General features: G+C 45.9%; 1 protein-coding gene across 2 annotated transcripts; it reads left to right on the forward strand.

Moving 5' to 3' along the window:
• Nucleotides 1-235: 235 nt before the first annotated feature.
• Nucleotides 236-17191, forward strand: NDUFAF5 (NADH:ubiquinone oxidoreductase complex assembly factor 5). 2 transcript variants are annotated; one of them, XM_048501307.1, is made up of 11 exons: nt 236-498; nt 3472-3512; nt 5769-5832; nt 6246-6293; nt 6398-6501; nt 7471-7510; nt 10084-10281; nt 12930-12990; nt 14831-14927; nt 16451-16533; nt 16856-17191. In XM_048501307.1, the coding sequence occupies exons 1-10, from the start codon at nt 280-282 to the stop codon at nt 16467-16469; spliced, it is 891 nt and encodes a 296-aa protein (XP_048357264.1). In that variant the 5' UTR covers nt 236-279; the 3' UTR covers nt 16470-16533; nt 16856-17191. The 2 variants fall into 2 exon arrangements, with proteins under 2 accessions (XP_048357264.1, XP_048357274.1); XM_048501317.1 differs by lacking the exons at nt 16451-16533; nt 16856-17191 and having other exon boundaries at nt 10084-10327; nt 14831-14850.
• Nucleotides 17192-17461: the final 270 nt, after the last annotated feature.

The raw sequence follows: 17461 nt of genomic DNA on the forward strand, positions 1-17461 counted from the left end.
CGGAGCGTCTCCGTGAAGCCTTTGGAAGGCGCTTTTCTCGCCCTTCTTAGCAGAGGACCGGAGTCTTGGGGAGCAGCGCATGCGCGGTGACAAGACGGCTTTAGGGAAAGCACCGCTTTGCGCCCTCCCGACCACTTTTACGCCCGACCACCGAGATACCGCGGACAGAGCGGCGCGCGCCTTCCGCAAAGAGGGAGCCCATTATGGAAAGGTTGCCCTCTATGGTCGCGGCCGGAAGACGAGGAGAGGTCCTGGCGACGGAGGCCCGCAGGGGACAAAATGGCGGCGGCGCTGGCGAAGCGATGGCGCCGGCTGCCCGGGCGGCTGTGCTGGGATGCCTGGCCCTGCCGCCCCCCGCGCCCGGTGATAGCGGCGAGGTGTCGCTCCTCCGGCGGCCCCGGAGCCCTCAGCCCCTTCGACCGGCGGCTGAAGAGGAAGCAGAAGAACTGGGCGGCCGCGCAGCCCCATCCCGAGCAGTGCGAGTACCTGCGCCACGAGGTCATGGCTGGAGGAGGGCGGGGCCGCTTCTGAACCTCGCGGCCGGTGGGGGGGGGGGAGGTGGTGGCTTATTATTGATTATTGATTTGCTTTATTTCTATCCTGCCTTCCTCCCCAGTGGGGACCCAAAGCGGCTTCCATCGTTCTCCTCCTTCACATCAACCCTGTGAGGTAGGCTAGGTTGAAGGTGCAGCTGGCCCAAGACTCCCGTGAGCTTCTATGGCACCAGTCGGGATTGAGCCTGGGTTTCCCAGATTGTGGTTAATATGCTCACCATGATCTCTGGGGTACCCTGTGGGGACCCAAGGTGGCTTCCTCGCCTCCGTTTTATTTTCACAACAACCCTGAGGTAGGCTAAGCTGAGAACGTGTGACTGGCCCAAGGGAGGGTTGTCAACCTCCAGACGGGAGGTGGAGATCTGCTAATACAACTGATCTCCAGGAGATAGAGATCTGTTTATCTGGAGAAAATTGTCACCTTGGAGAATGGATTCTGGCATTGTGCCCTGCTTAGACTCCTCCTCTCCCCAAACCCCGCCCTCCTTAGGCTCCACCCTTAAATTTTCCCGGTATTTCCGAATTCAGAATCAGCAATCCTAGCCCAAGGTCATCTTTCCACGCCAGAGTGAGGATGTGAGTTTGAATCCCCCAGATCCTAGTCCAGCGTGCTAACCACTACACCACACTTCCTTTGCATGTGTACCTTACAGGTAGAAAGTTAGCCGAGCAAAGAATTCGAGTTGCCCACCTACAGGTGATACTTGGAATTCTGGAGTGATTGCGAGACAATAGAAGCCAGCTCCCATATATCTCCCATATTCATTTTTCATGTAGTTTTTTTGGAAATGAATGGGACTGAAATAGGAGAGTCCTTTTCATCATCTCTGTATGGGAACTAGAGACTTGCTTGCCCGTTCAAGGTCATTAACCAAAACTCCCAATGCCAGACTGCTTTGACCCCGAATGTGCTGCTGACTGTCTCTGCAGGCCCCCCACCCCCCGCTTTGCCACTGGGGAGGCTTCAGCATTCTGGATAGTTTGTCCATTCCAGTCAGCGGTGCGTGTATATAGCTGTCATGGGGCCATTTGGTGCAGTCCTATACCACAGTGCTTGACTAGGGCTTAAACCAGTATTTCCTTTCACAAATTTCATTATTTGTATGTATGTATGTGTAGTGATGCACTGCTGACCCAGCAGTGCCGTGGTAGAACGTTGGGACGCCAACGGACCTACGGCCTTGCTGGTCGCACCGCACCCCCACTCCTCATCCCCCCATGCGTCACGGGTCATGAACTGTCTGGCTCAATCACCGGGCGCAGGGACAATGGTCTTGCCCCCAGGTGAGGATTAGGCTCAGGCAGCTTACTGTCCTCTCATGCGTAGCCAGATGAGATCATGCATCACATGCATGATCTCCCGACCTCCCGCCTCCCGCTCTCCCGGAACTCCCCCCGGTCCTCCCTCCTACACGCCCCCGATAGAATAACAATAAAAGGTGCCAGGAACCGGCAGACGGGAGACTCGCTAGGAACACGGACCTCCGGTCTCCCGCTGCTGGCGATCTCCACCAGATGTTATCTCCGCGTCTCGTCTCGTTCTTACGCTGACCGCGTGGGTCGACTACATGTATGTATGTATGTATGTATGTATGTATGTATGTATGTATGTATTTATTTATTTATTTATTATTTTAAACCGCCCACCCTCAAAGGGCTCTGGGCGGTGTACAGAAGGCCAAACAATATTACGCACAATAGGCCATTACATTACACACCATAAAATACATTAAATAAGTTAAAACAATTCACAGATTTCTTAAAACCTAGCAGCATCAGACAGCATTATAAAATACATTATAAAAGTGTGACGCCCGATCCTAAAGATAGTAGCGGGGCAGCAATTAAACTTTAGATATTATATTGGGCGTGCCAAGAGCGGAACAGCACGCAACACAGGGGCATCCTGGAGGGGGAATCCGCGGCCGGCCTCGCCAAAAGCCCAGTGGAACAAAGCCGTTTTACAGGCCCTGCGGAATTCACCAAGGTCCCGCCGGGCCCGTACATCTGATGGAAGGGTGTTCCACCAGGCAGGGGGCAGTGCCGTAAATGCCCTGGCCCGGGTAGAGGCAAGCCGCATCATTGAAGGGCTGGGGACCACCAGTAGATTGGCCTCAGCTGATCGGAGAGGCCTACCCGGGACATATGGGGTGAGACGGTCACGAAGATATGAGGGTCCCAGGCCGCGAAGAGCCTTAAAGGTTAACACCAGCACCCTGAAAGTGATCCGGAATTCCACTGGAAGCCAGTGTAGGCGACGCAACACGGGGGTGATATGCTCTCGAAAGGAGCCACCCACCAACAGCCGTCCCGCCGCATTCTGGACCAGTTTCAGTTTCCGGATCAGCCGCAAGGGAAGGCCCACGTAGAGCGAGTTACAGTAGTCCAGCCTGGAGGTGTCCGTTGCATGGATCACAGTGGCTAAGTCGGCCTGGGAGAGGTAGGGGGCCAGCCGTCGGGCCTGGCGGAGATGGTAAAAGGCAACCTGGGTAACATGGGCCACCTGGCTCTCCATAGAGAGGGAAGAGTCCAGGCGGACCCCCAGGCTGCGGGCCAGGGAAGTAGGGGTGAGAGACACCCCTTCCAATACCGGCGTCTGAAAACCCCCATGTCCCCCACCACGGCCCAGCCATGCATGGTCTCTGTGTCTATGTCAATTCTATGTACCTATGTTGAATTTCTTTTTGGAACTTTTTATGCATTAATGTGGAATCTGAACCATGCATTTTTGAGGATTCCGATTTCTGTGTACGAACTTAAAAGCCGCTTGGTGCCATGTCTGAATTAAGCCACTGTCGCACCGTATCTTTTGAGGGGAAATTTGGAAAAATAAAGCCATTTCTCAGTTCAAATGCAATAGCAATATTGATTTACCCGTTAAGTGTACTAGCTCATCTTAATTTTTACTCCTTTACAGGTTGGTGGGAGAATAGCAGACCGTGTCTTTGATATTTCTAGGTAAGATATTGACATATTTACTGGTATGTATCTTTTCCATAAAGATTTTTCCCCCAGGCACGTCTAATGTAAAGCTTCAAAATATGGGCACGTGTTAAGAAGTTCCCTGCCTAGTGGCACTAGGCAGTATTGATATTTATATTTGGAGGAGTGAGGAAGTTGGGGTTGGGTTGTATTTCTTCTACAATAAGATACTCTTTTAGAGTATTTGCATTGTGGAAGGCTTTCATGACCGGAATCACTAGGACAGGGGTGTCAAACTCGCGGCCCTCCAGATGTTGATGAACTACAATTCCCACTAGTCCCTCCAAACATGAGCACTGGCTATACTGGCAAAGGCTGATGGGAATTGTAGTTCATCAACATCTGGAGGACCACGAGTTTGACACCTGTGAACTAGGATGTTGTGGGTTTTCCGGGTTGTGTGGCCAGGCTCCAGTAGTATTTTCTCCGGATGTTTTGCCTGCATCTGTGGCTGGCATCTTCAGAGGATCTGAATATTTGCATTGTTTGTGTTTGGGAGTTGTTGGCAAAAGTCATGGTGTCTGGGAGCGGGGGTATGCCCCACCCATCCCTGGACTCGCCGATGAACAACGACCCCTCCTCTGGCCGGGGATGGGCGCATGACTGGCCCAGCGCCACCAGGAGTCTGAGGGCATGTCTTGCCCCCTCCCCAGACACGGCGACGAGCGGCAGGGAGAGTCCAAGGGCGTGCCTCGCCCCCTCCCCAGACAGGGTGACAAGCGGTGGGGAAGATGCCAGCCGTCGTTGCGGCAACGGGGAGGGGCAGCAAAACGGACGCGCTGGGAAGGCTCACGGCAAGCCAAAGAGACTACGGGGAAGGCGGCGGGACAAAGGGGCGGTTTTTTTAAGCCCCGTTGAAGAACAGGAAGAAGATAAAAGGCAGAAGGGAATCAGAAGGAGGGGGGCGTGCGTGGTGGAAGGTGGGAGAGTTTGTGTGCAGAGGAACAGAGGAGAGGAAGTGGAAAGAGGGGGAGAAAAGACCAAAGGAGTGGGGGTGCACAGAAGGAGAACGAACAGAGAGTGAGCGGGAGAGAAGGAGAGTGAACGGGGAACTAGAGGAGGCTGGGGTAACAAGGGAGAGCCCCACTGCAGAGGCTGGCAGGAGGACTTCTCTAGCCATTCTCCTCAGCTTCTGGCAGTCATTAGGCAAGCTGTGGTCAGCCTAAGCAAGCTGTGGCTAAAAAGGCTGACTCACTTAGTCCACTGCCCAGAGAACGGGAGTGAGGCTGGAGGTTCCAGCATCCGGGCAGGGGAAGGAGGGTTGGCAACAGGGGCCCCAGTGGCGGTCCCCTCCTGGGGCGTAGGACACATGTTATTCTGTGCGTTGTAAAAAATGGGAGGATATCTGAAGGTTATCTTTGTTTTTTCCTTTCATACTTCTCTGAATAACTATCTTCTGCCATCTTTACAACAGGGCATATATTTATCTGAAAGAAGTCATCCTTGCAAACTAAGATTAAGGTATAAGTGTTAGCCATTCAAGAGTTTACGTGTGATTTGCGCCCATTTGCAAGCGAGGCAGCTAATTTCTGGGAGCTGCACCCACAACCCTGCCTATTTTAACTCAAATGAGGATGTGGATGGAACTCCCAAAAATTAGCAGACATACGTGGAACTTCTTGTCAAATCTAAGAAGTACGTCCAAAAATATTTTCAATTATTTTTTAGAACTCTTGAATGTAATACCGTGTTTCCCCGAAAATAAGACAGTGTCTTATATTATTTTTTGCTCTCAAATATGGTCTATGTCTTATTTTCAGGGGATGTCTTATTTTTCTGTGTTCTGTTTGTCGGGCATGCTTCCAAACAAAAACTTTGCTACGTCTTACTTTCGGGGGATGCCTTATATTTCGCACTTTAGCAAAACCTCTACTACGTCTTATTTTCAGGGGATGTCTTATATTCGGGGAAACAGGGTAGTAAGTTAGTATTGGAAGTTCCTGTATTTGCACTTATGGTAGATACGGAGAACGTTCTCCTGACTAAATCAGATGTAGTGGGAAGGCACGGAGGTAGTACATATTTTTTGATGAAGTGACTTCATCATAAAATCTATATATAGTCACATCAAGGGGAATATTTTTTTTCTAACCTAAGTTTCAGAAACCTAAGAGGGACTTATTCCCAACTAAGCTCAACCTCCATTTTGTTGGGAAAAGCATCCATTTTGTCAAGGCATAATACTGGCTCAGCTGCATTTTTGTAATCCAGTTCTGTTTGTTGATCTTAAAGGACTTTCTCGCTTGCTTTGGACCTTGGTTGTGGACGAAGCTACGTAGCTCAGCATTTAAACAAGGTATTGATTGTGCTTTCTCTGTGTCTGACGTTTGTGTGCATGTGATGTGAGTTTAAAGTTAAGAACATAAGAACAAGCCAGCTGGATCAGACCAGAGTCCATCTAGTCCAGCTCTCTACTACTTGCAGTGGCCCACCAGGTGCCTTTGGGAGCTCACATGCAGGATGTGAAAGCAATGGCCTTCTGCGGCTGTTGCTCCCGATCACCTGGTCTGTTAAGTTGCGTAGACTGAAGTGAAAAAAGCGCATTAGTTTTTAAAATACACCCAAAAGGGTCGTCTGCTTTTGAATGAAACCTTTGCAGATCAGTATATGAGGTGGAACCTGTTTTTCTTCCTCTCCCACCCAAAGCCAGGGCTTCCACCCCCCAAATAATGTGAAACGCTTAAGAACGGTGATCCATTTCTGTTTCAGGATGTGGTTGAAAAGTTTTGCAGAGCTGACATTGCAGAAAATGCGCTGGTAAGTTCCTGCGCAGCCCTTGCCTGCTGTTCAGTGCCTGTTGCTGATAAGTAAAATGGTCCAAATTGCTGCTGTTAAACCATTTCCATCCTAATCCATTTTAGAAAAACAGCATGGAATCAGAGATACCCACGGTCAGTGTTGTAGCGGATGAAGAATTCCTTCCTTTCAAAGAGAACACATTTGACCTGGTCGTCAGCAGCTTAAGGTAATTGATTTTTACTGGATTGTAGTGAACTCACAGGGCAGTGGTTTTTCCGGGGTCTCAGCCCACAGATTTAAAACTGAATATTAGGTTAAATGTTGGACATTAGAGGGTCAAACTGCTGAAGCCTCCCTGCTGGTTGATCTTATTTTTTTCTAATATTACTTCATGTATTTCATCAGTGTGTCTACAATTGTATGTGTGTTGAAGTGCCCAGCTGCAAATAAAAAATGCTAAATAGGAAACCAGCACCGCGTAGTGGTTAAGAGCAGGTGGACTTTAATTTGGAGAACTGGGTTTGATTCCCCACTACTCTACATTGAGCAGCGGACCCTTATCTGGTGAACTGGTTTCCCTGCTTCTCCACAAGAAGGCTGTTTGGGGGACCTTGGCCCAGTTACAGTTCTCTCAGAACTCTCTCACCCTCACTTACCTCACAAAGCGTCTGTTGTGGAGAGAGGAAAGGAAGGAGTTTGTTGGCTGCTTTGAGACTACTTACAATTGAGAAAAGCCGGTATAAATCAAACCTCATCTCCTTAGTGTTGAAGGAACCTCAGTATGGATCAGCAGTGGCGTAGGAGGTTAAGAGCTCGTGTATCTAATCTGGAGGAACCGGATTTGATTCCCAGCTCTGCCGCCTGGGGAATTCAGATTAGCCTGTACACTCCCACACACGCCAGCTGGGTGACCTTGGGCTAGTCATAGCTTCTCAGAGCTCTCTCAGCCCCACCTACCTCACAGGGTGTTTGTTGTGAGGGGGGAAGGGCAAGGAGATTGTAAGCCCCTTTGAGTCTCCTACAGGAGAGAAAGGGGGGATATAAATTCAAACTCTTCTTTCTTTTGTGTTTGTCCCCATTCGGGCACTTGCGCCTTTGTATCGATAAGCCAGCCTGAGCTGCATTCCGCAAATGTGCAGCGTAAGGAAATGTTTGTTCCATCTCTTGACACATTTTCTCCTTTATCTGTTTTTAGCTTGCATTGGGTGAATGACCTTCCCAAAGCCTTGCATGAGGTAAACACAAATCTTGCTGAACTTGTGAAGATGCTGATATGCCTCATTTGTTACTGTTTGTCAGTTTTCTCTCTAGAACTATTGATAAAGGAACTGTTTGTTTTATTTACTTGATTTACATTCTGACTTTCTCCCTAGTGGGTACCCAAAACAGCTTACATCCCAGGTGTCAAATTTGTGGCCCTCCAGATGTTATGGACTACAGCCCAAGCAAAGACAGCTAGCAGGGGTGATGGGAACTGTAGTCCATAACATCTGGAGGGCCACAAATTTGACACCTATGGCTTACATCATTCTGTTCTGATCCATTTTATCCTCATAACAACCCCTTGAGGTAGGTTGGACTGCAGGTAACTGGCCCAAATCACCCAGCCAGTGTCCATGGCAGAGATTCAAACCTTGGTCTTCCAGATCCTAGTCTTTCATTCTAACTACTCTGGGTACTAGATCAGAGCGGTTATGAGCACTCATTGCCACAGACGTTGTAATAACGTGCTTTCTTTTCCTTTCTATGCTATAATCATGGTTTTTTCCTTCCCCGTACTGCCTTCCCTTCAAAATAACTCTTGTCTTCCACCAGCCTTGATCTGTCGCCGCCCTCAGTCTGTTGCTGTTTGTCCTTCTGATTCTGACGCTTTGGTTCTTAATCCCATGCCTGATCTCTGAGAGATGAAGTGGAACATTGATTTTTTCCACTTGCCAATGCCATAGTTTATGGCAGAACAGTTTGCAGTTAGATCCATATAAAATAGACACTTGGAGTACATTTCTAGTCTTGAAATCGTTGATTCTCTGCGCAGATTTACTGTTCTTTTCCTAGATGGTAGTAATTACTGGAACAGTTTCCATTTTCTTTATGATCGGTTCTTGGGCATATCAAGGACTGCAACTTGTTTGTCCGATGCCCACTAAGGCATCCTGTTTACTGTTTGTTTTGAACCAGTTCTTCAGTGTCTAGTGATGTCCTCCGTCTCAATTTAATCTTTGTGCTGTCTCGGCCTTGATAATTTGCTGGTCAGACTTGAAATTTCAGTTTCAGTCAGTGTGGGGTAGTAGTGGATGAAAGATTGGGGTTCAGAGCAGGTGGATTCTAATCGGGAAGACCGGGTTTGATTTCCCACTCCTTCACAGGAGTGGTCGACTTCCATCCAGAACCAGGCTTCCTCACTCCTCCCGGGCTGAAGCCTGCTGGATGATCTTGCCAGCCAGTAGCCTTCAGCACTCTCAGCTCCACTTACCTCACGAGGTATCTGTTGCGGGGAAGGAGTTTGTAAGCCATTTTGGGACTCCTTACGTTTGAGAAAAGCAGGGTATAAATCCAAACTTCTTCTTACTTGATAATTCCCAGTGTTCATTAGCTTGTCATGGGCGACTTACTGCTGCTTCTGCCTAACAGGAAGGTTGTGAGAAAAAGGTAGCAGATAATTCAGCTGCCTAGAAGAGGGTAGGGTACATACGTGCTGGTTAAACATTTCTTAAATGGCCCAGTGCTTACAGTGGTCATGTAAGATCTTTTCCAGCAGAGCAGTCTTAGTTTAGAAATTTACCATGGCGAGTCATCCCTCTCATTTGTGTAAAATCAGGTTCAAGAGCACAACATCTTCCGTCTCACAGCTTACCTGTTGCTGCTCCAGAAGGCAAAGCTGAAATTTGCTGGCAGTTTAGGGACTAACAACATTTCCTGTAGCATAAGCTTCCAAGAGTCAGAACTCGCTTCTTTGGATGAGATGAAAAGTGGATCACAAAAGTTCATCCTGAACTAAATGTTGTTACTCTAGGGCAGATGTCCTCAACTTGGTGCCCATGGGGGCCATGGTACCTACCAGCACCTTTCCTGATGCCTATCAAGTGTTTTAGACAGTGGCTGAGACTAGGGCCTCTTCCGAACAAGCAGAATAATCCACTTTCAATGCACTTTGCAGCTGCAATTTACTGTGCAGAATAGCAAAATCCACCTGCAAACAGTTGTGAAAGTGGATTGAAAATGCATTATTCTTGCATAAAAGCGCAAGGGCCTAGGGTATGGCTTTCGTCCACCAAACACGAACTCGGCATCTGATTGGCCATGCAAATTTTCTTAAAACATTGCTTCGGCGGCATCTGCCACCATAGCTCAAGGATCTTCACTGTCTGATGGACGATACGCCACAGCAGACGTTTTGTGGCTGACTCCACCTCCTGCAGCAGCTGTTGTGTGGCAGCCATTTTGTGATTGCACCTGCCACTCCATGTCAGAATTCCAAAGGTGCCAACAGGCCAGCGTGATATAGTCGTTACAAACGGGGGAAAGGAAAAGAAGACATTTGTAAGCAGCTTTGAGACTCTTTATGGCTGTGAAAAGCAGGTGGTAGACCAAATTCTCCTACTTCGCAAAGGATCGGACTGTTGCCTCAGATATCCTACAGGGTCTCTCATTTGCTCGAGTAATTTGTTTCTACGTTCCCCTGATTTATCATCGAGCTGCACTTCAGCTGAGGGAGAGTGGAATATAAATATAACGCAATAATAATAATGCGAACTATTAAAGAAGCGTTGATGGATGACTTATACACAGTTATGGCGACTTCTTCCAGATACATCAAGTCCTGAAACCCGACGGAGTGTTTGTTGGGGCCATGTTTGGGGGAGACACCCTCTACGAGCTTCGCTGTTCTTTGCAGCTGGCAGAACTGGAAAGAGAAGGTGGATTTGCTCCACACGTGTCTCCTTTTACTGCTGTCAGCGATTTGGGACATCTGCTAGGAAGAGCCGGCTTCAACACGCTGACCGTGGTAACTATCAGTAGCAAGAAAGGAACAGCCCAGAAAACTACTACAGGTGCTGATCAGTGCTTGTTCTTTTGTTTTGTAGTAAGTTAGGATGCAAGCTCTTAATCTCTTTTTTAAACTATTTTTTTCTTTCGCCAACAGAATTTACAGAAAGGGAAAAAATTGAAAGAACAAGAAAAGTGATCCTAAGCAAGCATAGACCTAATAATGCAATTAAAAACAATCGTAATGGAGCTGCATTTCTAATCTTATAAGTTTCTTATGTTAATTAAAAATAAGCTAATATTAATTAGTATACTGAAGGAGAACAGCCATCTTCATTAATCATTTAAACAGTCTAATTTTTTTGCTGCATTCCCATTAGTTATATTTAGATAAAAAATTAATAATCAAATACATATAATTTTGTGTACATAATGCAAAAAGTATTGCAGTACTTCACAAGGTCCTTACTCTAATCGGGTTATTAAAATTACATTTATACTTAAAATTATCTATCTGTCGATCCATCGGAAAAAGAAGTATGCAGTGGTTTTGAATGTGAGGGCGGTCCGGCTGCAACATCTGTTACCCCATTGATCACTAGGGTGGGTTTGGCTGATCTTGCTGGCTAGGCCGGTGCCCCCTACCTCTTTCACCGCTCCATGTGCATCTCTCCCAAAGCTGCGCACTTGGTGGAAGAGGACACCCATCCCAGATAGGAGTGTACTGTTTTTAGGTCAAGGATATACGACAGCTGTTCTCTCCTGCTAGAACCTCCAAATGAGCTCAAGTGCCCCCAGTCCCTTCAATATTACGCAGAAATAATGCACTTTCAGTCCACTTTAAGTGTACTTTGCAGCTGGATTTGAGTGTGTATAATTGCAGAATCCACTTGCAAACAATTATGAAATTGGATTGAAAGTACATTATTCTGCATGTGCGGAAGGAGCCTTAATCTCAAGAGTTTTGGGTGTACATTGAACGGATTTTAAAGTAATATGTATATTCGAACTCGAAAAGGGTGAATATAGTTGAAGTAGATGTTGAATTGGAAGATCATCTGTGCAGAATATTGCACACCGTGCAAGGAGACTGATTTGATTCAGTACATTTACAGTAGCAACAGTTTTGTGCCTTTATTGGCAGAGAACAATATGATTCACGCAGAACTGCTGAACAGCTGTATCAACACAGCATTGCAGTAGGTGTGTGGCTTATAAGAAGACCTAATGGCAAACTCCCAAGGTTCTGTCTCCATATGCACGGAATTTTTTTAAAAAAAGATTATCTCGGATTAGAATCTCACTTAAATGAGAAACATATAATTCCTGGGCAGGAGTCCTGTTATGGAAGTGAAACTGTGGTAAAACAGCTGTATCCTAAGCAAGACAAGTTTTGATTTTTCCCTGTTAGACCTGTGGTCAGTTGACCTTGGTACCTGATAGGTTATTCTTTGATCATTCCCTGCCAGCATACCACCACGCGGCGAAGGCTGATGAAACAGCCATAACATCTGGAGTGCCAAAGGTTTGCCACCACTGGTTTAGGGAATGCAGCATAGGTTCTGTATTCTTCCAATTAATGCCTCTCCTGTATTATCACATCCATTTTCTTTCTACCTGGAAGCGTCTGGTCTTTCATTTTTCTTTCATTTTTTCCAGTTATTTTCTTCTTTTTCTGCAATGTCCCCATGTAGGTTTGTTCCCCTTTGCCATGTGCTTCTGCTGGCGGCACTAGTCTTTCTTGAATTCCTTTATGAGCCTGCTCTGTTCCTCTTGCTTTCGGAGAGGTTTCCCTCCAGTTTACCTTTGAACTTATCAGTAGGCTTGGTCAATACCCTAGTAATTCGATAAAATTCGGATTTGGATTTATTCGGGCATAAAATTGTCTGTAAGTCCAAATAAGACAAATAACATATTCGGATGTACTCGAATATTCGGGCGTATCTGAACAATTCAGGTCTGTCTGATTTTTTTTTTGTATTTTTAGTGGGGTTTTGCATTTTGGCCTGCAGGGGGCGCATCTTTAAAGCAAGCAGCACCAAAATTTCAGGGTATCATCTGGTGACTGTCCTAATGATACCACCTGTGTTTGGTGAAGTTTGGTTCAGGGGGGCCAAAGTTATGGACTCCCAAAAGGGGTGCCCCATCCCCCATTGTTTCCAATGGGAGCTAACAGGAGATGGGGGCTACCCTTTTGAGGGTTCATAACTTTGGCCCCCCTGAACCAAACTTCACCAAACTCAGGTGGTATCGTCAGGACAGTCTCCGGATGATACCCTGAAATTGTGGTGCCGCTAGCTTTAAGAATGCGCCCCCTGCAGGCTGAAATGCAAAATATACCCCAAAAAATCTCCAAATACCTTGCATTCAGATTTGTTCATATTCAGGCAGGACGTATTCGGCCGATTTTTTCCTGAATGTGCCCAAATTTGCCCAGGTTCAGGCCAAATCTGGTATTTGTTGCACCTGAATCTCCAAGCCTAGTTATCAACCACCCTTTGCCTCCATCCTTCGTCCCCTTCGCCCAGCTTCCCCTCAAGTGCATACAAATGTTCTGTCCAGCCAACACTGAAGTCCAGCCAGCGGGCAGTGAGTCATTCTTTTATTCGATTTTGAAAAACGCATTGTTTTAAATATGTCTAAAAATATAAATGTTGCAATTTCTAGGATACAGATGAAATTCAAGTTAACTATCCTGGGATGTTTGAACTTATGGATGATCTACAAGGCAAGTTCACGCTTTTTCAATAGCAAGCCAGCATAATCATAAGTTCTGGAGGAGCGAGTGGGACATCCGGTTGAGGTGTGGTACACTTCTGGGGATTAATGTTGTAACCTGGCTAATTTAAGCAACCATCATTCCCTGTAAACTGTGGCTCAGCCACCATATTGGTGCTGCGCAGATAAGGGGCCGCCTGGCATGGGAAGTTCTCCCAGGCTGTTCAGTTCTACACAGTGTTTTGAAACTTCTGAACACCAGGGAAGGATTAGAGAGTAAATTGCAAGAAATAGTATACAGTTTCTAGAAAACAGATACAAAAGTATACAGAATGTAACAGTACAGATTCCACTTGGTATTGGAATATGCATGGATTTGAAGCTAGGATTTTCCATTGCATGAACTATAGATTATTTACACGACGTAGAATCTGTATTGTTATATTTTGTGTAGTTTTGTACCTGCTTTATTTTCTATAAATTGTCTACTGTTGCTTTAATTAGCTGCATTATTGTCTTGTTTTTGCATTTCATGTCCTGTGTGCTATTGCTGTTGGGAATTAATGTAGGTCCATTCAGTACCCTGCATTGGAGTAATGAGAAGTTTAACTTCACACTATAGGAATTGCACACCTTAAAGGAAAGCAGACTCTGTGCATTACATGATTTAGTAACTTCTATATATTATGGTCGAACACTTAAAACTTTGCTGTGACGCTGTGACTGGCTATGCAGTGAGCTAGCTGCTGACTCCATAGGTTCATCAAAGCAAAATATTTTTTGTGGGTGTTGAACTGATAGTCACTTTCATTGTTCCGTGTTGCCTATTAGCCTCCGAAGCAAGATAAAACTCTTGTTTAGAAGAAGAAGAAGAGTTTGGATTTCTATCCCCCCTTTCTCTCCTGCAGGAGACTCAAAGGGGCTTGCAATCTCCTTGCCCTTCCCCCCTCACAACAAACACCCTGTGAGGTAGGTGGGGCTGAGAGAGCTCCGAGAAGCTGTGACTAGCCCAAGGTCATCCAGCTGGCGTGTGTGGGAGTGTACAGGCTAATCTGAATTCCCCAGATAAGCCTCCACAGCTCAGGCGGCAGAGCTGGGAATCAAACCCGGTTCCTCCAGATTAGATACACGAGCTCTTAACCTCCTATGCCACTGCTGCTCCTGTTTAATAAATGTAGCTAGAAGTATACCTTTTGAATAAGCACTCTGCAATGCCAATTTAGTTGTAAATGTTCAATCTAACTTCAGATCTGGTTGAGCATCCCTTTCTGTTCTTGCGTGTAATAATGTGGATTGACAGTGGTGGTGCTTAGAGACAAAACTATAGTTTTAAAACCATGTTGAATTAAATGGGTATAGAAATTTATTTCCCCCGTAGCAGCACAGAAGATACTTGAATTTCAGGACAGTTGAGTTCAGTCAGTTTCCATCTGCATATTTTCACTTTTCGAAGAGTGCATAGAGCTGCAGGGTTTTTTTTACTGGAGCAAGGAGATCTTTAGTTACAAAATCCAGCCAAGTTATTGCTGAGTTGGGATCTGTCAGGAGTGTGGGTTTTTGTCACGTTCCTTTCCTTCCCGAGAATCCCTTCCCAGCCCCTGAAAAATGCTTCCTGGGGCTGCAGTAAACAGAAGGAAGTAGGAAAGAATCCCTGCCTTTTCTGTCCTGTGCAGCTGCACAGGAAAAAAAAGAAAAGAAAAAATACATCTAACAACATCTGCTGATAGTTCTTGGGGTCCAACTCACTGATCTGACCCCGTGCTGTTGACTGGAAGTGCGCACAACATGTGAAACTCGCGGAAATTAATACTGTATATTTTTTTTAAAGCCTGCGAGCTGTTTTTTTTTAGGTATGGGAGAATGCATTGCTCCACCTGGAGTAGGAAGAGCCGGAAATCACACCACAGGGAAACCATATTTGTGGCTTGGCAAAATGAGTATACAAGGGTAATGCTTCTGGAACAGAATTACCCATCTGGACTCACCTGTTTTTTACATAGCTCACCTTGAAACCACCGCTATTGGGCATAATACCAATATAACAACCAGACTTATCCAGACAAATGTTCCATACATAAAACCATCACAGGTATTATTCCAAAGTTCCTAAAAGGAACCTAGCTACAGAATGTAAAATCACAGAAGAAGAGTTGTTTAGTAGGAATGCAACCTTCCCAGCAACAGAGTATTCCTTCGCTGAGTTGGAAGAAGAGTAAAAAGCCTAGTCCTAGCTACCATGTACTGGGGCGGATTAAAGGCATTATATATTCCATGGATTGCACCTTGCCTATGATACCGAATTAGGGCCATTTTCATCAATGAGTCAATTTTAAGAAACCTCCCTTGGAGTACAGAACAAGGGACTCATCTGTTGTCCTGCCGTGACATGGGCAGCTTTGGTACAGATGCTCCAGCTTAGATGGCACTATTGGGAGTGATGGTTGGCTTGGAAGATTCTTGCTTCATACCACTGCTGGGTTCATCAGTCCTGTGTTTCGTGACTGGTTGTGCCAGTTCCTCGCCTTTCCTCTCTCACTCTCTCTCTCTTGCCACTTGCAAATCCAATCTCAGCACATATTTTTGAGGCTGACTAGTTTGGCACAGGGCAATGCTACGCTGGTTACCATTTTTTGCTGTCCAAGGAAATGTACCGAATACCAACTTGGTGTAATGCGTGACCAATCCGGAACGCTTGCCTGCACGCCAGAAGTGATCACTGATGCATTTTGTGCTCCCGAGCCTTACATAGCACTGCGCTTCGACGGCCGTGTCTTCGCCTTGCTACATTTTGGAAGAAACTGAGCGGGCAGATGTGGTTCCTCCCGGTTAGCCAAAACTGTTGGACTGAAAAGTCTTTTTTTTGTGCCTGAACGTATACTCTTCTGAATTGCTCCTCTGTGCAGGCACGAAATCTATTAGTGTAAAGCACAGAGACCACGACGATTTGATTTTTTCTTGGTCCCCAAAGACAACAGCGGGAAAAACAAGTAGGATCAGCCTGTTTAGGCCTGCTTGAAAACAGCACAGGACCGTTTGCTCGACGCTGTTGGATGTGCAGCTTGTCAGTATCCAGGAGCAGTAATTTAATCAATTATCCGTTTTCTCAGTATTTAATATGCGCCATACAATCTGTTTCATTGTAATGCTAGCAAGCTAAATATTTAAACGAAGCCCTTTTGTGTTTTGTTTAGGCAGGCCAGTACCTATTAATGGCCTTCCTCTTGGGCTCTGGTATTGTTTATGTGTTTTTCTTGAATGATTTTAAAACGTTGCATGTTTTTAAGTGCTTGAACGTTTTAAAATGTGTGCCACCTCGGAGATCCTTGCAGGATACAAAGGCCGCATTAAAAATGTTTAAAATAAATAATCCACCGTAGCATTTAAGCCAATTCGTTGCCATTTAAAAAAGGCGTGAGCGTGAGGATGGTGATTTTAATTATTGTGGCAATATGTATGTTTCTTTACCCAAGTAATAGCGGGAAACAGTGACGGGACAGTACCTGCCACCTTTCAGATCTATTACATGATAGGATGGAAGTTTCATGAATCACAGGTAATGTATCCCCTTCTCTCTTGCTGTTACACATAGGGGTGCCTAAAAAAGCATTGCCTATAATCCAGGGGTGTCCAACTCTGACCCTTTTTATGGTCATAGACTACAATTCCCATCAGCTCCATGCCAGCACGAGCTGATGGGAATTGAAGTCTTGGCCATGCCAGCAGGAGCCGATGGGAATTGTAGTCCATAAGCACCAGAGTTGGACACCCCTGCTATAATGCATGTTATGTTTTCAGGGCCTCTCATTCTTGAAGCACAGACATGGAAAAGTTAAATGTACAGTGACTGAATGAAATGATGGTTTGTGTCCTTCCAGGCAAGGCCAGCCCAGAGAGGTTCTGCAACAGCGTCATTTGGAGACCTTAAAAAGATTAACGCATCTGCGGCAGGAAGGAAAAAACTTTGAGGTGTGGCGTGACAGTCTTGGATGCCCCAGATTCATAAATCATCACTGTAGACACTTTTTGGCAGTCGGTTTTGAAAAGTGCACAACATTGAGACTTCCTGACGTATTAACTTGTGTCCTGGAGATAATACACGACGCTTGGCTTTTCTCTTTTTTCATTGGTTGTGCTCATTTTTGTAAACTGTGTGAATTTTATTTTGTGAAGCGTCTGCCAAATAAAATTGTGACATCTTGTGGTGGTGTAAAGGGCCTGTCTAACATTATGATAATATAACAAGAAATAATGTATTGTCTACGGGGCCATATCTTTCAGCAGAGCGAAGCCAACAGCTGGCCTACCAATAGTGAAGTTTGGAGGGAAGGACCATTTATTGCCCCAACCATGCAACTATTTAACAAATACCCTTCAGCCAACATACTTCCTTAACACCACATTGATGCTTTTTCAGCCAAAATAGCCAGGATCTGCAGGATTACTTCATGGTAGTAATCACTTGATGGCTATCAAATCACATT

This window comes from Sphaerodactylus townsendi, linkage group LG01, assembly GCF_021028975.2.
Source record: "Sphaerodactylus townsendi isolate TG3544 linkage group LG01, MPM_Stown_v2.3, whole genome shotgun sequence".
Taxonomy (NCBI): Eukaryota; Metazoa; Chordata; class Lepidosauria; order Squamata; family Sphaerodactylidae; genus Sphaerodactylus; species Sphaerodactylus townsendi.